This window comes from Rhinoraja longicauda, chromosome 9 (genome assembly GCF_053455715.1).
Source record: "Rhinoraja longicauda isolate Sanriku21f chromosome 9, sRhiLon1.1, whole genome shotgun sequence".
NCBI classification, from domain to species: Eukaryota; Metazoa; Chordata; class Chondrichthyes; order Rajiformes; family Arhynchobatidae; genus Rhinoraja; species Rhinoraja longicauda.
In genome coordinates, this window is record NC_135961.1 from 44604296 (window position 1) to 44624125 (window position 19830).

Below are 19830 nucleotides of genomic sequence, written 5' to 3' on the forward strand. Positions count from 1 at the left end.
TATGTAGTGTACCACAGGGATTGTTGCTGGGTCCACAGTGTTATTTATATTAACGATTTGGATGAGAATGGTTACTATTTTTGCAGAAAAAACTAAAATTGGTGGTGAGGGGGGAAAGATGTATAAGGGACCTGAAAGGCAACTTTTTACATGGTGTAGTTTGCACATAAGGTGGCAGAGGAATAGCTGAAGGCAGGTGCAATAATGACATTTAAAAGACACTTGGACAGATAAATGGATAGGAAAGGTTTGGTGGGATCTGGCAAGCAGTAGCATGTCAGGCTGGTTTGGTTTAGCAACTTTCTTAGCATGGACAAATTGGGCTGATAGCTTGTTTATGTGTTGTACAGCTCCGAGTCTGCTTCTGGCATTCCAGCTTTATATTAAAGCATCAATATTTTAATTTTTCAATACGAATATCCTTTATGATAGAGTATATGATGATGGTCCACATGTAAGTTTACAACAAGCAATTAGCTATCTAGCATTAAAATTAGTGGCCATTACACCTGATGAAACAAAAAATTGGGCTTTTTATGTTTTGAGATTTTCAAGGATTATCAATTGTAAATATATTTGCATTTTGACATAATTAAATAGTAGAGATGTTATTCTAAATGTGCAGGTGATCAATTGACAGATTTTGTTTGCAATTTAATTAATAGTTGAGAAACCCACATTGCTGGATTCTTCTGTGCAGCAGCCAGAGTTTCTTTTTTCAACTCCTCTTACAAAGTCCAGAAGAAGAACCAGCAAAGCACCCTTGCAGACAGTGAAAGAGAAGGTAAACAATATTTTTATATCAAATATAATAAAATTACATTAAACTGCAAAAAATATTCAGGGTAACAAGACAATTTTCTGGGTAACCATATAGGTAGGGCAAGTATGTTTTGAGCTAAATGTTTTTAATTGCTGATTTAGCCTGTTGGGCAAGCAATTAATGCCTATGGGTTACCTTATTTCAAATTTTCACTGACCAATATTTTACATCCATAAATAAACAATCATTGACATTGATTAATGCACTTTTGGCAAGAAGGTTTACTGGGTTTGTAAAAGAGTAAAATGTGTTTCCTTATTTAAAATTGTTGACGCAAATATATAATTTTTGTGCACTTCAGGATTTGGATATTTTGGAGGATGATATCCCTAAAATAAAAGAGCTTAGAAAAGAGGAAGTGGAGAAAAGTAAACGAGGGGAGAAAGTATGTACCAGAGGTCGAGCCACAAGACTTCGAATGAGAAAGAGTCCCAGGTAATGTATATTAACCCAAAAATAATTATTACAAGGGTATTGTTGAGTGGCATCGCAAGTCTGTGCTGTTAAAAAGAGGCACGGAGCTTTTAAGCTCTACAGTCCAATTTTTATTCCTATTTACTAAAGGCGTATACAAGCAACTTGCATTTTATGCGTGTTTAATTTATGCCTTTTTGAAATAACATGCTTGTTTAATTAACAACAAAACCTAATTTGCATGCTGTATTTTTAAAATCACATGCTCAAATTTATGCCTATTTGAATATATATGTTTAATTTACACCTTTTGAATTACACGCTTTGCAGGGGGTGTAACCCTCGTGTAAAATGCAAGGTGCCTGATTTATTTCTTGCTGATAGTGAAACGGCCTGGTATTGCTTTTGTCTCAACAGAGTGACCAAAAAGGCTTCATGGTCAGCACCATCAGTGGAAATTGAATTTCTCTCTCCTTTAGCAAGTCCATTGGATTCATTGTCCGGTAAAAGAAAAGAAGCAGAGGATGATGCTGGGTCTGTAGAACATAAGATGACACTTCGTCATAAGAGGAAAAAACTGATCCCAATGTTGAGAAAACCAGTCACACGCAGAAAAGTAAACCGGCCCTTATAACAAGATGTTTTACTGTTTTATCGATTTAATACTTGGATGCAGTTTATATATAAGAGTTATACAGTATACAGAACTGTGTGAATTTATGAAGTTCATCTAATTTTCGGAAAATAATTTATATAAATTATTTTAACATTTCATGAACAAATGGTCTGTAAGGGGAATTGTAGCTCCATGTGGAGTATTGTAACTGCTTTTTTTGTTTTTAGACAAATGTTTCGCATTTTAATTTTGTAATGAATCTTCATACATTTTATTAACGTATATAAAATTAAATGTAAATATTTTTGACATTTTAGGGGAGTTATAAATAAAATGTATACTTGGCAGTTTGATATGTTTTTGCATTTTTGTGATGGAACATTTTGCCAGTGGGGTAAATGGTACAGTATATGCAGTTGTACATCTCTAAAGTTTGTTTTTATGATTATTTTAGATGCAATAAGATTGTCAATAATCTGAGGCACAGTTCAAAGTGGTTCTTAGCTGTCTTAAGCTGTCATATATCATTGTCTATCATGAGAACAGACTATAATTGGTATATAACCTTGTATACAATCTCACTGCTAAATATGTGAAGGCATTACCTCATTGTAAGGAATTGCCTCCAGTTTAGAAAGCTGTTTCCTGATTCCGTTAATACTTGTATTTCATATCTGTTTGCACCCTGTGCTATTTGGATGGCAGATATTTTATAACGTTTACAATATACATCCAACAGAAATCTATTATTTGGGTTTGATACAGGAAAGAAGGATCCCTGTGAGAGAAAAAGCAGGAGATTCGATCTTCAATTATTTTTAAGAGGGCTGGGAAATATTTTGTATTGAGGATATTTTATTTTCCCCTGCAATCCAGCATTTTCTGTTCATTTAAGACAGCTAAGTGCCGACTTTTGAAATCTTGCCCAGGTAACTCGCTGAACTTTGTAACATACTAATTTTATGTCACGTGATGTTGCATCACGGTATTTACTTTTGTCACAATGCTTGTATCATGTTTATTTGGTTTCATCAAGATATGCTTGCCGTGCTGCTACAAATCACAACAAACTGAGATAGCTCAGCAAATACTGGTAAGTCAGGCAAATTTTAAAAAAATAAAAAGATTGCTGAAATTTCTCTACACAATGGATTCCTTTTATTCTTTGTGTTTATTATCCTCTCTATAACCTTCAATTCTACATGGCAAATCTCACTTATTTTAATCTTACTTTTAAGTTAGTATCTATTTTGTTCTTTATAAAGAGCGCTCCAGCTTTTATAAATTTCAATGTCGGTTGTATGTGTGCTCATCCAATATATTTGGATGCAGTTATTTGCTTATTCATGAATTAGAACCTGGAAAAAATATGTGGGATATTTGCACCTGCACAGAATTGCTCTCAGGTAAGCAAACCAGATTGTGCAAGTTCATTTTTACCCTGTCAATTACTATTTAAATCATTGTTGCCTCTAACCTAAATTAAAAGATATCTGAAGGAAGAAATCTATTGGATGCTAAAACATGCTTAGCAGCAGGGTTTACCATGAAATTCCATTCGAGGTGTCCTTATAATTCAGCTTTTTAAATATCTCTGAGAAGATAACAGATCAGGGTACTTGGAATCATACAAGTCAGTATTTTGCAATCTCGTCTGAACATTCCGGCGAATAGAAACACAAATCATCAAGCCTTTTTTCCAACATTGTTGCCACCTGATTTAAAAGATCATCCTTACAGTCCTTTGCTACATCTCTTTCAGGATTGTAATATGGTAAACACTCATTTTAACAGATTTCTTTATTACAGATTTTGGTTATATAGGATTGACCTACTGACAGCTGCCCACATCACCCCCGGCTTATGTCGTCTACCCTGGCCATTTGCAGCCTCCATGCCAGACCTACCATCACCGCCAGCCTACATAGAAAATAGGTGCAGGAGTAGGCCATGGCCCTTCGAGCCAGCAGTGCCATTCAATATGATCATGACTGATCATCCCAAATCAGTACCCCGTTGTGGCTTTTTCCCCATATCCCTTAATTCCCTTAGCGATGGGCTAAATCTAACTCTCACTTGATAGCTTCCTCAACCCAGGCCACGCCATGCCTGCCGCCACCACCTCCATGGCCAACCCTTGCACTCCGGCCGCCCACGGACAACGTCTATTGACTTTTCCCAGGTAACCACCAGCTGCCCAGGCCCTCAACTCACCTGGATTCCAGTCCCCATTCCGGACTGGAAATATGAAGAAATGTCACCAATCCATGTTCTCAATCCAATAAGATGTTGCCTAACCCACTGAGGTTCTCAGGCACTTTATGTCCTTTTGGGTATTAACCAGCAACTGCAGTTGTTTGTTTCCTCTACTTATACAATAGTGCCTAATTTGGTTAAAGCAGACAATCGGCAATAAGTTGTCATATGTATCGACAATGGAAATGGTGAAATTCTTATTTACAGCAGTACAGGCCTGTAAATACAGTGTTCATAGATAGCATTAACAAAACAAATAAAACTTAAGTACATAAATCCAAAAATGCCCGAAGTCCTTCGTGCAATCAAAAGTGTTCATAGTTTTGTGTCTATTGTTCAGGAGCCAAATGGTTGTTGGGAAGAAGCTGTTCTTCAATCTGAAGGTCACCGTTTTCAGGCTCCTGTACATCCTTCCTGATGGTAGCCGTGAAATGAGAGCATGGCCAGGGTGGTGTGAGTCCTTAATGATGCTGGCTGCCTTTTTGAGGCAGTGCATCCTATAGATCCCTTTGATCGGTACCCATGATGTATCAGGCAGTGTTGATGGTTGTCAAGGAGGAAGTGTAGCCAAATCTTCCTGATTGTTGTCTGTTGATGAGGAAGTCGAGGATCCTGTTGCATAGGGATGTACAAAGACCCAGTTTACAGATACAGTGTGGAAATAGGCCCTTCGGCCCACCGGATCTGTGCCAACCAATGATCACCTATGCACAAGTTCTATGTTATCCCAGTTTTGCATTCTACACACTGGTGGCAATTTACAGAAGACAATTAGCCTATAAACCTGCACGTCTTTGGAATGTGGGAGGAAGGCGGAACATCCAGAGAAAACCCACGTGATCATAGGAAGAATGTACAAACTTCATGCAGATCACAGCCTTATTGGGGATTGAAACCGGTTTCTGGCACTGGAAAGCAGCAACTATACTGCGCCACTGTGCAACACTTTTGTTGCTCAAGTACCCGGAGCTTGAAAACAAATTTGGAGGGGTGATGTTGAACGCCGAGTTGTAGTCGATGAGCCACAGCCTTGAATGTGCATTCCTAACACAAAGTCCAGAACTTTCCCACCATGCCAAAGCTGTACACCTCTGACTCTACACCAAAGCTACTGCAAGTACTCAGCATGTTCGACAGCAATCCAAACACAGAAATAGGTAATGTTTCAAAATCAATTAATTTTCATCTACTTGATTCTAATCTGGTTAGTTCTTTGAACTGATAGGTTAAAACATTCTCTCTCCACAGATCCTGTTTGACAGCATTTTCTGTTTTTACTTTAGATTTTAATGATCTCCAATATTGTTCCGCTACCCTTCATAAACAAGGAAAGGACAAGTGAGCCAGGGGTAAAGTTACGTAGTCAGTACAGATAATGAGATTTAAGAAGGAAATAAAATATAAGAATAAATCATAACATTTTCTTTTTTTTCAGGCCAGTTTCTTTGTTATTTTCTATTTAAAAACACTACACTGGATTCCATAAATTAATTTTCAGGATCGGGGTGTCACTGATGTGCCCAATCTTTATTGCCTCCGTCTGACACACAAGTGATTATATTACAATTGTATTTTTAATATTTTTTAAAAATGAAAACAAACAATAATAGTGCAAAGGCAAAAATAATGCTCCCTAGACTATGTAGTTCGGAGCTTATTTGGAGGTTGGAGGTATTTAATAGCCTGCTGATTGAAGGGAAGAAGTTGTTCCTGAAGCGGGATGTTGTGGTTTTCAAGCTCCTATCCGTTCTTCATGGTGGCAGAATTGAAATGAGTGCATTACCAGGGTGGTGTGGGTCTCTGATTATTCTGGCTACCTTTTTGAGGCAGCAACTGTTCAATGATACTTTATTGTCACATGTACCTAGCTAGGTACAGTGAAATTCTTTGTTTTGCATACAACCTGGCAAAATCATACAGCTGACCACCTAGGCAGTACACAAGAGTTGCCACATTTCTGGCGCTGACAAAGATACAAACAGTTAATCGGGTAGTTTTAACTTCTGCTCGCAGCGGTTCACCACAGATGTGCACTTGGCCACAGATGCCTCCCTCACGCCGAGTCCCCCCTTTGTTCTCGGTGACCCCTCCTATACTCTGACTCGTCTTCATCTGTTATTCGTCCAACAGCGGTGGTGTCGTTGGCAAATTTGAAGATGGTCTTGGAACAGTCTTGAGTATAGTATGAGTAGAGCAGAGGGCTGAGCATTCAGCCTTGAAGTCCTTGCAGGCAGCTCAGCACGCAGCCTTGAGATGTTTCTACCAATACATACAAGTTGTGGTCTGTTGATGAGGAAGTCGAGAATCTTGTTGCAGAGGGATGCACAGAGTTCTGTGAGCTTGGTAACTAGTTTGGAGGAAATTATGTTTAACGCCGAGCTGTAATCTGAATGAAAGCCTGATGTATATGGTTTTTATTGCCCAAGTGATCCAGTGTAGAGTGAAGAGCCAGTGAAATTGCATCATCCATTGACCTGTTGTGGTAGGCTAATTATAGTGGGTCCAGGTTCTTGTTAAGGTCAGAGTTAATACACGCCATAACCAACTTCTCAAAGCACTCTTCATCATGAACATGGATGAATGAATGCGTTCATTGGCCAAGTATGTGCATATACAAGGAATGTGCCTTGGTGCTCTGCTCACAAATGACAACACAAACATACAGTTAACAATTAAGAATAAAGCAAACACATTAAAACAATAAGGACACAACATTATGGTCTGAACGTGTGGGTGAAAAAAACCAGAGCAAAAAAGAGACTACTGACTAGTTATTAAGTAGAACTACTACTCGTGGGAAAAAAAGCTGTTTTTATGTCTGGCTGTGGCTGCTTTGACAGTCCGGAGTCGCCTTCCAGAGGGAAGTGCTTCAAAGATTTTGTGGCCAGGATGAGAGGGGTCAAAGATGATCTTGCCTGCTCACTTCCTGCCCCTTGCAGTATACACTTTGTCAATGGGGGGGGGAGGGGGGAGAAGGGGAAGGTTGCAGCCAATAACTTTCTCAGCTGATCGAACGATCCATTGCAGCCTCCGGATATCGTGTTTGGCTGAGCCAAACCAAACCATGATGGACAAGGTGAGGATGGACTCAATGATAGCAGTATAGAATTGGACCATCATTGCCTGTGACAGATTGTGTTTCCTCAGTTGCCGCAGGAAGTACATCCTCTGTTGGGCCTTTTTGACTGTGGAGTCGATGATTGCCCCCCCCCCCAGTTAAGGTCCCTGGAGATGATGGTTCCAAGGAACTTAAATGACTCCACAGATGTGACTATGGTGTTGTTGATGGTGAGTGGGGGGAGGGGAGGTGGAGCTCTTCGAAAGTCTACAATTAGTTCCTGGTTGTTGCCATGGCACCAGGATGCCAGCTGTGTCACTTCCCATCTGTAGGCAGATTCCTCCCCATCCTGGATCAGTCCAATCAGGGTTGTGTCATCTGCAAACTTGAGGAGCTTGACAGGAGTCTGTGGAGGTGCAGTCGTTGGTGTAGAGAGAATAAAGGAGAGGGGAGAGTGTACGCAGCCTTGCGGTGCTCCTATGCTGAGGGTCTGCGGGTCCGAGATGTGTTTTCCCAGCCTCACATGCTGCTTCCTGTCTGTCAGGAAGTTGATGATCCACTGACAGAGGGGTTCAGGCACAGTCAACTGGGAGAGTTTGGAGTGTAGTAGATCTGGCACAATGGTGTTAAATGCAGAGCTAAAGTCCACAAACAGAATCCTGGCATGGGTCCCCTTGCGGTCTAGGTGTTGGAGGATGAAGTGCAGGCCTAGGTTGACTGCATCATCCACCGATCTATTAGCCCTGTATGCAAACTGCGGAGGGTCCAGCAGGGGGTTTGTGATGTTTTTCAGTTGGGCCAGCATAAAGGTCTTCATGACTACAGAGGTCAGTGTGACAGGCCTGTAGTCATTAAGAACAGAGATCCTTGTCTTTTTGGGTACAGGGACAATAGTGGAGACCTTGAAGCAGGCAGGGACAGTGCAGGTTTGTAGGGACTGGTTGAAAATAGCTGTATAGATCGGAGCCAGTTGTTCGGCACAGAACTTGAGGGTAGAGAGGGAAACATTGTCCGGGTCCTGGAGATTTCCGGCTTTTCTGTTTCCTGAATATAGAAACATAGAAAATAGGTGCAGGAGTAGGCCATTCGGCCCTTCGAGCCTGCACCGCCATTCAATATGATCATGGCTGATCATCCAGCTCAGTATCCTGTACCTGCCTTCTCTCCATACCCCCTGATCCCTTTAGCAAAAAGGGCCACATCTAACTCCCTCTTAAATATAGCCAATGAACTGGCCTCAACTACCTTCTGTGGCAGAGAATTCCACAGACTCACCACTCTCTGTGTGAAGAAATGTTTTCTCATCTCGGTCCTAAAAGACTTCCCCCTTATCCTTAAGCTGTGACCCCTGGTTCTGGCCTCTCCACCTCTGCAATTTCTGTTGTTGGAGATGGAGAAGTGGTCAGACTGATGTTGGGCAGTGGACGAGGGCCCAGTCTGAAGTCAGGCTGTGATTATGTGCAAATTGGTGATTGCAGAGGGGTGGGGGGGCGAAGGGGCCAGTCTTTGCAAACGAGTCAGTCTGAGTAGGTGGGAATTGCTGCTTGAGGAGGAGTGGGTGGGGAAGGGACCAGTCTTTGCAAACTGGAGTCAGTCTGAGAGTACGTGTGAAGGGATGAATGAGGGGGGGGAGGAGGGGATCCCAGGATTATGTTTCTGTTTCTGGAACCTGCAGTAAAACCCGTTCAGGTCGTTGGTCAGCTGACGATTGTCCAAGGAGCGGGGGGGGGGGGGGGGGGGGGGTTTCCTCTTGTAGCTCTTGTAACATGGTCAATAGTCATTGAGGCACATCACCTTACTCATCGTGGGCAGCGGGTTATGGGGGCCTATGGGGCACATCAGTGTTCTCCCTATCAAAGTGTGCGTAAAACGCATTGAGCTCATCTGGTGTGATGCTTCGCTGTGTCTTATGTTGCCCTGTGATTTTGCCTCACCAGGGATGGAGTGTTAGACATCCATGCTGGTGGTATGGCAGTTGTCGACGGTGTTTTCTCATCTAGTGCTGCAGGACTCGTGCTGACGGTGATAGTTGGGGAGTGATTTCTTCAGACTGGCTTTATTGAAGTCGACGGCAATGATGGGAAAGGCATCAGACCACACCATCTGGTGTTTGTTGACCACGGCGTGCAGCTGCTCCAGTGTGAGATGAATGTCTGCCTGGGGTCGGATGTAGACTTTTCATGATAATGGAGTTGAATTCCGTTGGGAGGTAGAAGGGCTGGCACTTCACCACCAGGTGCTCCAGATGTGGAGAGCAGGAGTTGGACCGGACTGCTACATCTGAGCACCACGAAAAGTTTACCACGAGGTAGATACCACCCCATCTACCTCGCCCCGATGCCTCTGTTCAGTCCACGCAATGGTAAAGCTTTGAGAATGCTGGCAATATTCTAACGATGCAAAACCTGTAATCTTGCACACTGAAACAATGACTTAGGAAATGATAGATGATTAAAAGCTTTTAATGTTATTACGAAACAACTGTTCCGTTTGATGAGTACTGATATATCTGGTGACTGTAAATACACAAAGGCATTTGAGAAATTAGTTTAGTTTAGAGATACAGCATGGAAACTGGTCCTTCGGCCCGCCGAGTCCGCGTCGACCAGCGATCCCCATACACTGGCACTATCCTATACACGAGGGACAATTCACAATGGTAACTGAAGCCAATTAACCGACAAACCTGTACATCTTTGGAGTATAGGTGGAAACCAGAGCACCCTGTGAAAACGCACGTAGTTACGGGGAGAATGTACAAACTCCCGCCAGACAGCACCCATGGTCAGGATTGAACCCGGGTCTCTGGCGCTGAAAGGCAGCAATTCTACCACTGTGCTATCATGCCGCCCTCTGCTGTACCACTGTTCCCTGGTTGCAGCCAAGAGTCAGTTTGAAGGAGATGCATTTATATTAGTTTAACCTTTTCTGGTGCAGGGAGCTGTGTTTTAATGAGCAAAGACATGGATTGAGAATCAATAAAAGTGATTAGTTTCAATAGTTTTCAACCTGGATTGATGAACAGAATGGTCCCTGAAGTAAAATTCAATGATTCCAAGGTACAATACGTCCTGATGCTTATTTGATATGAAAGGATCTTTACAATTTTGCTTGTATATTATCTATTGTGTCATTTATAAGCCATGCTCTCAAAATACCTCTAATTCCATCAAAGATGTGCAGTATAAATTTATTTGCTACCAAGGTGACTCTTTTGCAAAATTCATACTTGGTTGATCATTTTTCACCAAAATGTCTTTTGTTGTGTTTAATTAACAAAATTTAAGATAAGAGAACCAATTTAGTTATTGCATAACTAGAAAATAATAGAGTCTTGCCATTTTTATAATGTTTAAAATTTGTGTTTGCCCACTTCTGGAGCATAATCTCTGAAGTCAGGACTATGATAGTTTTTCAATTCTCTCTATATTAAAATGTTTGAGATGGTCAAAACTAGTTTCAGAATCCTTTACAACCGTTCAGTCACTAGAGAAGCCTTATATTTATCCTGATCAAGTTTCAGGTTTACCATTTAATTATTATTTTATCATTCTGAATAATGCATTCCCATACATATTAGCACTTGGTCCAAAATTGCAGACTTAAAAAAATAAATGAAAAATGTGAAATTTGGGCTGTCTCTTCCCCATGCAATTCTTCTTAAAATGATGTTTAAATAATAGTGGTGGTAAGGGACTGTTCTTTGTATTTAGCTTTCCCACGTTTGATATGCTTTGCTGCCAACACCTTTCTCTTACCCTACTCAGCTGCTACATTTGATACCAGGCTACCATTTTGATTCTCCTTCCACTGCACGGTCACGCATAACTACACAAAGTGATGTGAAAGACGAACAGCTCTTAAAAAGACAAGTTCAGTATTGAATTAAACACCTGGTCTAACCAAACGGCTGGAGCATTGTATTATTTATCCATTATTGGTTTCTGCGGAAAGGAAAATGAATGAAGTATGAAAAATGCCAAGTGTGGACAGTGTGAGAGTGGCTGTACGTGTTAGAGCCTTTAACCAGGTGAGTGAACATTATACACAAATTTTTCAAATGCTAAACAGAAAAGGAATTCAAGAAATTAGAGTTTATTTTTAACTTTTTCACAAATATTTTGTAACAAAATAGGGAGTCATTGTTCGAGTTTAAATATACATTTAAATAGGGAAGAAATAGCCCAAATCTTCTTTCATATGCACAGTTGAAGTTTCAGGGGCACACAGATTTGGTCAGAACTGCAGCCTATGGATATACGAAGGCAATTGCAATTTCACACCTGTATTTGTTGGACATTATTAATTCTGGTCACGTCAATATCCAACTTTTAGATCAGGGAGGATGTAACCCTTCCTTTCCCCTGCCACCTTAGGACTAGATACATAAAAACATGAGAAAGCAAGAGCTGTTAATCATAGGTGGTCATTTACTCTTCCTCCTCCAAATACCTACTGATACCCTTTTCATTAAACAAGTTTACCCACCTCCTTGAGTACACTAAAATTATTTGGCCTCCACTACTTTCTGCAATCAAATTCCACAGGGTAACTACCCTCTCGACAATCTAAAGTTGCCCTGGATGTTCACACATACTGACATAAAAACATTTAAACATTGTGTGACCCCCTAACCTCTTTGCTTTCTTACTTTTAACAGACTGAGAAAGACGCAGGATGTGGTTGCATCATCTCCATGGCTTTAAACAGCCTCACAATTTGGAACCCCAGAAATCGGAGCGACACTAAAACGTTCACTTTTGACATGGCCTACTGGTCACACAGCGGATTTATTAAGAATGAGCAAGGAATTCTTGTTCCTGATGGAGCTACCAGCAAATATGCAGACCAGGTGGGATGATGCACAGATCTTGGCCAACCCCAGTCTTTTTTATTCAACAGTCTAGAGTGCTAACTCCAACATGGGATTAGTCCAAATGTTCTGCCGCAGATGAGACACAAACACATCTGAAAAATCCATTTGAATGAAGTATTTTGTTCTAGCTGGAGTCCACTTGCTATTATGTTTTGTCATAAGAGGTTTGAGACATGGTTTACCTCTAGGAAATCTTGGAAATCCAATTTCTCAAAATCATGTAGGTGAATGGATGTCTTTTGTAATTTCTCAAGCTTCTGAGTGATAAATTGTAACAGTTTTTGTAATCAATGGTAGAAAATTATATGTATTTCCAATGAGGGTTGTAATAATCTGAGGGATTCTCTTGCATTGGCACTATTGGAGATCTACCTGCAAGGATCTATTGGCCCCTTCATTCAAGTACAGATAAAAGCTTTGTTTCCTCTTTTTGGTTTCTTATTCTGGCTGATTTCTGATACTGTAAAGTGCTTGTTTCCACAGCAGTTAGATGGACAATAAATAGCAAATGTAGCAATGCCTTTACATCAACCTGGGTAAATCATTTAATGAGCTAAGAGAAAGTTTTGCCTAACTATAAACTGCAATTAAGAATTAAAATAGTTGTCAAACTTAAGCACTGACTTCAATTCAGAATTTATCAAAAATATTGATTTGCAAATGTGTTTTTGGTACATTTTGGCCTATTTCATCTTTGTGATTGGTCGCATTTGTAAAATATTCTAGGCACTAGCTGGAACCAATCACAAGGTTAAAGATCAGACTGATGATTTTGCTCTTGAGTCAGTGCCAAGATTAAAAATACAGAACTCAACTGTGGTCCAGTCTAGTTTATTGTTACCTGTACCGAGGTACAGTGAAAAGCTTTTGTTGCGTGCTGATCAGTCAGCGGAAAGGCAATACTTGATTGCAATCGAGTCATCCACAATGTATAGACACATGATAAAGGAAGTAACGTGAATAATATTTAGTGCAAGGTAAAGCCAGTAAAGTCCGACCAAAGATAGTCCGAGGGTCTCCAATGAGGTAGATAGTAGTTCGGGGCTGCTCTCTTGTTGTGGTAGGATGGTTCAGTTACACTCCATTGAAGTGGTCGTGCTTCCCTTAAATCAAGGATAATTTAATATCACTGATGTGTTTAAAATGATTTAGAAAACTTGATGGGGAAGATAAAGAGAAACTCTTTCCTCTGGTGAAGAATAACTTTGAAATTAAAGGCAGGTTGTTTGGGGATGGTATTGAGAAGCACTACTTCACAAAAAGGATTATAAAAGCCTGCATCTCTCATGCAATCACTGCTGGTGTTGGGGGCATAACTGAACATTTTCAAAGCTGCTATTCATTTAACAAGAGTGTTAATGGTTATAGTTCAAGGCTGGAAGATGGCATTCTTTCTAGGGAATTTCTGCATCAACGTGGGGTCACATTTCTCAGGTCAGGAAAGGATGAGCATCAAGACAAATGTGTAACTTTCAAATTTGCTTCTTTAGAGAATGGTGTTCGATGATCTGGGCCAAGAATTGTTGAGCAATGCATGGCAGGGATACAACACTACACTGTTGGCCTATGGACAGACTGGCTCAGGAAAAAGTTACTCCATGATTGGCTATGGAAAAAACAGAGGAATAATCCCATTAATTTGTGACGAGTTGTTCAAAGCAATTAAACAAGAACAAGAATGCGATAGACAGTACCAGGTAAGAACTAAGGTTTGCAGTGGTCATTTGAGATTAATAGGTAATTGGTGGAAGGTTACAAGCGACACAAACTTTGGCAGAGTTGCAGAAGTAAGGAGGGCTGTCAAAGGACGCAGCTGGATATAGCCCAGTTGGAAATGCGGGCAGAGAAATAGCGGATGGAGTTTAATCCAGGTAAGTGTGAAGTGTTGCACTTTGGGAGGTCGATGGTAAGCAGAAGGTATACAGTGACAGGACCTTTAGGAGCATTCTTTAGTCTGAAGAAGGATCTCGACCCAAAACGTCACCCATTCCTTCTCTCCAGAGATGCTGCCTGTCGTGCTGAGTTACTCCAGCATTGTGTCTATTCAACACAAATAGAAAGGCAGGTAAAGAAGGTGTTTATGGTATACCTGATATGGTATACCATTATGGTATACCTGATATGGTATACCTAATCCCAGCACCACTCACATCTTCCCATTCCCACCACTTTCTCAAGAGACTATTCCCTCTGCAACTCAACGATCAATTCCCACCCAACCTGTCCCATGTTTCACTTGAGTAACTTACAAACTAATAAACATGAGTAACTTATGAACATTGAATTCTCCAATTTCAATACACGCCCTCTCGTTCCTGTGCCCCCTCCCATTGCAGTCCACTCACATTTCTCTCACCATCCCACTCTACTGTCACTCCGCTTCTTTCCCTTCCTCCCCACATTCATCTCCAAACCCCAAGCCCACCCCCTTCCCCTTCCACCCATATCCCTCCCTTCTACTTTTTATTTCACTCCTCTTCTTATCTGGCTCCCTTTTGTCTTTTTACCTCAAACCTTTGTCATTTATTGAACCCATCTGCTAAACAATCACTCCTGCAACTTGTGTATCCACCTACAATTTGTCAGTCTTTGTCCTGCCCCAACCAGCTTTCTCCCCCCCTACTTCAATTAGTCTAATGGATCTGATCCATTCTTTCCACAAATGCTGCCTGTTGTGCTAAGTTCTTAACACTTTCTGTTTCTGCTCAAGATCCCTTGTGTCTCGTAAGTTGAAGTGCCTGCTCCTGTGCTGCTTGTTCTATGTACAGCTTTGAGATGCATAGTGCACATGGATAGAGATGGACTGTAATTATGTGATACAGTTCGAATTTTTAAAAAAAGTTTTAGAAATTGTTAAAATGGTTAATTATCCCATCTTTCTTTTGTAACTACTTGATTCAGAAGTTTGGTATAATTAACTGCTCGGATAACTGATGTTAAAAGGACCATTGATTTATCAACCATCTAACCCCTCTCATAGGTCTGTTAATTATCAACCCCCCTCCCCCAAATAGGCTAGAATCAAAATGATGACTAAATTGAATGAACATTAATATTAAGATGTTAGGATGCCAGGCATTAAGATGAACAATCAAGATCATTACAGAAGGTTAGCAAGCTCCAGGTGTTATGGTGGAGAGGGAAAATCCCTGGATATCAACCAGCGGTGATCTATGAAATATATTAGATCCTGAGAGGAATGATAGAGTCGTTGAGATGCTTCTACTGATGGCAGAGTCTTGCACAAGGGACATAGTTACCAGTTAGGTGGTCAGTCATTGATAACAGGAGTTTTAGGAATATCTTCTCCAAGTGTCTGGAAAAACTAAATGAATTTGCCACTGGAGGGCTGCAGAGGATGAATTATGGCAAGTAAAGACAATGTAGATACATTTTTGAAAGATCAGGGAATTGAAGGCTATGGGGAATGGCACATGAGAGAAGCTGAAGCTTGAGGCAGATCAGCCATTATGGTATTGATCGCTGGGCAGGTGTTGGGGCCAGGTGTCCCGCTCCTGTTTGTGTTCTTGTGTTCCTCCCAGCGGGATTAGATTTTCCATTTTATTGCTGTATAATTGCTTTGAAGTAATGGGCTGTTGGTACTGATGGATACAGTGTGTGGTGTGGCAGACTGAGAGTGGGGGTGGAGCCTCCAGACTATGGAACATCTCCTGAGCTGTGACATACTGCATGACACATGCACTGTAAAGGATCTTGCAGAGGCCAACGACGTGGCACTAAAATTTGCTCGCTATTGACAAACAGTTGTGTGATAGCACGAATAAATAAATAAAATGGGCCGTTCTTGTGCATATGAATTCTGTACCATTCTCAGGCTGCTCTGTGGCTGATGCTTTAAGATATTCCCAATGTATATCACATTTGCACTGTCCGTATCCAGAATCTTTTACGTAAGATCAAATGCAGCAACGTATTGCAGTTTAAATGAATGTAAATAGAGGGGAGAAGAGATGGATGGAGGAGTTGGCATGACAAATCTCACTGAGTAACAACACCAAAAAGAGTTGCACAGGAATGCTGAGAAGTCAAGACTGCAAATGTTTCAGATCATTACTGAGCTTGGGCATCATAGTATCACCACCTCCACCTCAGGACGTTGGAGATAGACTTATAGTTAACAGCAACGTCTATATATAATGATCGACTAGAACAGCAATCAGTTCTATGGAAAAACAATCTAATTAGATCCAATCCTGCATTTTCTTTTCTTCATCCAATTTCAAGGTTAAAACTCGATCTGACTCTACCTTTCTATCATGAAATGTATTTTAAATTCCAACCACACAAGAAGTACATGGATTTCATCTTGCTTTGTCTTTGGTTCCTTTCCTAACCCAATGAGGAACAAAAATAAAAACCCAAGTAGAAAAGCGAAAGGCAATCAGGAAAGCATGAGAAAGGCTACAGAAAGCAAAAGAGAGAAAGAATGGCTGTGAAGGTATGAAAGGTAGTTTGGGGCTGAAGCATAAAAATAGTAAGGAAGCAATCACCTGGTTGGTCTCGGGGAACCGGTGTCTCTCAAATTGAATAACAGCATTTGGTGTCGTAAACATTTACCACAAAATGCTTAGGCATGGGATATCCCTAATGATTAATATTTCAGCCTGAGGTGCATGTTCACTGGATTAAATACAGGCAAACAGCATCACACTGACAAATTAGCACACATTCTCTACTCAATATTTCTGAATAAATTAATGGTGTTAATTCACGAAATCATAGAAACATACAACAGAGAAATGGCTCACCTTCTCCATGTGGATTGTTGGACCCATCTACGCTAACCCCATTTGCCTGCACCAGGCCCATTCTTACCTCTATACCATTCTTACCTAAGAACCTACCCAAATGTCTTTTAAACATTGTAATTGTATCTGCCTCTACTACCTCCTTTGGTAGCTTGTTACAAATGTTTACAACCCCCTATGTGAAAATCATGCCCCTCAGTTCTCCTTTAAATTTCTCCCCTCAACTTAAACCTTTCCCCTCTTGTTCCTTTAAACACTCTTGCCCTAGGTACAAATTTATTGATTATTTTTTTCCTACCTAATCCCCTTCGTAAAATGAGCTCTCAGCGTCCTACATTCCAGTGAGAATAGTCCCAACCTGTCCAATCTCTCCTTATGACTACAGTTCTCCATTCCAGGCAACATCCTAATGAATCTCTTCTGCACTCTCTATTGGTACCACAGCCCTCTTGTTGTTTGTCAAGCAAAACCGTACACAATATTCTAAGTGTGGTCCAACCAATGTTTGTACAACTACAAGAAGAGGTTGCAAATTCAGACTTGGGATTATTCCCAAATGCTTAATTGTTGCTGTGGTTTCTGATATAACCCAGTTAAACAGAAGGTGCTTGAGTTACCCTGACGGTATAATATTGTCATTGTTTGAAAACATAGAAAGTGAATCACCATCTGAAGAGGTTAATATTGTTAGGGAGACAAGACCGTTATTGTACAGAAACATAGAAATGCAGATGATGGTTGACAAAAAAAGGCACAAAGTGCTGGAGTAACTCAGCAAGTCACGCAGCATCCCTTGAGAATGTGGATAACATAGAAACATAGAAACAAGGTGCAGGAGTAGGCCATTCGGCGCTTCCAGCCAGCACCGCCATTCGATGTGATCATGGTTGATCATCCAAAATCAGTACTCCGTTCTGGCTTTTACCCCATATCCCTTGATTCCATTAGCCCTAAGAGCTAAATCTAACTCTCTTGAATACATCCAGTGAATTGGCCTCCACTGTTTTCTGTGGCAGAGAATTCCACAGATTCACAACTCTGGGTGGAAAATCTTTTCCTCATTTCAGTCCTAAATGGCCTACCCCTGATTCTGGACTCCCCCAACATCGGGAACATTTTTCCTGCATCTAGCCTGTCCAATCCTTGAAGAATTTTATATGTTTCTATAAATTTCCCTCTCATCCTTCTAAATTCCAGTGAATATAAGCCTAGATAGGAGACATTTTGGGTGATAATTGGGGGGGGGGGGGGGGGGGAAGCTGGGAGAGAGGAGGGGGAGGACAATGCATGACTGGTAAGAGGTGAACACAGGCGGGAGGGGGAGGGGGAGGGGGAGTGTTGATATGCTATTAATGTGTTATTATGATAAGTGTAAAATGACACTGAATTTCTGGATATTTTTTTCCCCACAGATTTATTTCAGCATGCTGGAAATCTATAATGAAAAGGTAATCTTTGCTCTTTACTGTCATTAATGTAATTTTTCAATACTATTCAATCTTACCACAGGTATGAGCATTAAGTAGGAACACACTGAACTGCAGGTGCTAGAGTCTTGAGTAAAACAAAAAGTGCTGGAGTAGCTCAGTGGGTCAGGCAGCATCTTTGAACGTTTCTGATTGGGATCCTTCTTCAGACTGATTGTAGTGTGGGGGTGGGGAGCCTGGCAAGTGATAGGTGGATACAGTTGAGGGGAGGGGGTTTAATTAGCAGAGGAACGGAGTAAGTGACACAGGCTAGAGATGAATAGGAGATACTGCCTGACCCACAGAGTTAATTGAGCTCTTTGTGTTCTACTATGTTCATTAAATAACTGCTTTGGTGCTGGAAAGTAAAAGGCAAGTATGCAAGGGAATAAGCTGAACAAATTTTCCACTGTGTTGGAATTCAGTGTTCCAGATGTGTATTTTATTAGCAATTAAACAATGCCAAGATTTTTTGCTCCTTAACTATAATATGATCCATAGTGAAATAAATAAGTAAATAGTATATTACATGTCAACGGTACTTTGGTTAATTAGAAACAGGAGTTTCTAGTTGCCTCAAGTGTAGTATTATCTATGGGAGTCGTGGTCTGGAGGTGTTCATATAGACTATGTTTAAAGAATTATCCCTTTATGTATGTGGTTACATGAATCTTCATTTGCTGAGCTGTCCTTTGGCTAAAACTTCCTTATCAAGAAATGCTATTCTTCGGCAGTGAAATATCAGTCATTGCCAGACTGAGACTAAAACTCAGCCCTGGTCCACTAACTCAAATTCATGCCGTGGGTTCCATGCCAAAGTATATTTTGGTCCTCAATTTTCATGTGAGTTATGGGCACTTTATTATCTGTAACCGTGACAGTGTGGTCAGGTATCCAGTCCAACCTACCATCTGCCATTCGCCGAGACTGTTTGTTGGAAATGGACACTCGAGGTTGTTGCAAGATGAGACTTCACCTGAGTTAGCAGCACAGTGATATCATGAATAACACATACAAAACAGAACCAATAAAAAGAAATGTAAACAAGGAGTGGATCAGTGTTGTGCCAGAATTGCCAGATGGCTAATCTAGGCTGGAGCAGGGAAACAGAAGATATTGAAAAGAACTTGAACTGAACTAAGTAGCAAAAAGCATTGAAACATCAAAGTGTAAAACTAAATTAGATAAAATAACATCATGAGGAAAATCAATGTTCAAAGGTTTACATATTTTATTTACTCGCCATCCTCCTCTGAGACTACAAAGGGAGTTTCCTTGATTTTTTTATTAATAAAACTTCAGCAATTTAGACCAGTTTGATAATTGTCCTGCTGAATTCCTGTAATGTCAGAGTTAATTTCAGTCCCTCCAACACACATTAAAATTATAAACAAATTGTCCCTGGGAGACAGGAATCTCTTTCAACTCTCCAGAAGTCCAAGAGTCCAGATGAATGGTTATTTTTAGAACATTCAACAACCAAAAGGCACAGTAGCACAGCGGTAGAGTTGCTGCCTTACAGCATCAGAGACCCAGGTTCGATCCTGACTAT

The 19830-nt window shown here is 40.7% G+C and overlaps 3 protein-coding genes across 4 annotated transcripts in view; 2 read left to right on the forward strand and 1 right to left on the reverse strand.

Annotated features, from left to right (window-relative positions):
- The window catches only part of ahctf1 (AT hook containing transcription factor 1), a 103631-nt gene extending 100654 nt beyond the window's left edge, over nucleotides 1–2977 (forward strand). For both annotated transcript variants that reach the window (XM_078405365.1, XM_078405366.1), the window contains exons 34-36: nucleotides 666–784; nucleotides 1125–1258; nucleotides 1655–2977. In XM_078405365.1, coding sequence (XP_078261491.1) covers nucleotides 666–784; nucleotides 1125–1258; nucleotides 1655–1871 — 470 coding nt within the window. In that variant the 3' untranslated portion in view covers nucleotides 1872–2977. The remainder of the gene's footprint in view (nucleotides 1–665; nucleotides 785–1124; nucleotides 1259–1654) is intronic.
- Nucleotides 1–19830, reverse strand: part of adss2 (adenylosuccinate synthase 2) — a 612379-nt gene that overhangs the window by 343059 nt on the left and 249490 nt on the right. The window lies entirely within an intron of this gene.
- The window catches only part of kif28 (kinesin family member 28), a 46510-nt gene continuing 37823 nt past the window's right edge, over nucleotides 11144–19830 (forward strand). Inside the window, 4 exon segments of the mRNA XM_078405879.1 lie at nucleotides 11144–11197; nucleotides 11828–12019; nucleotides 13534–13740; nucleotides 18225–18260. Of these exon segments, the coding sequence (XP_078262005.1) occupies nucleotides 11144–11197; nucleotides 11828–12019; nucleotides 13534–13740; nucleotides 18225–18260 (489 nt within the window).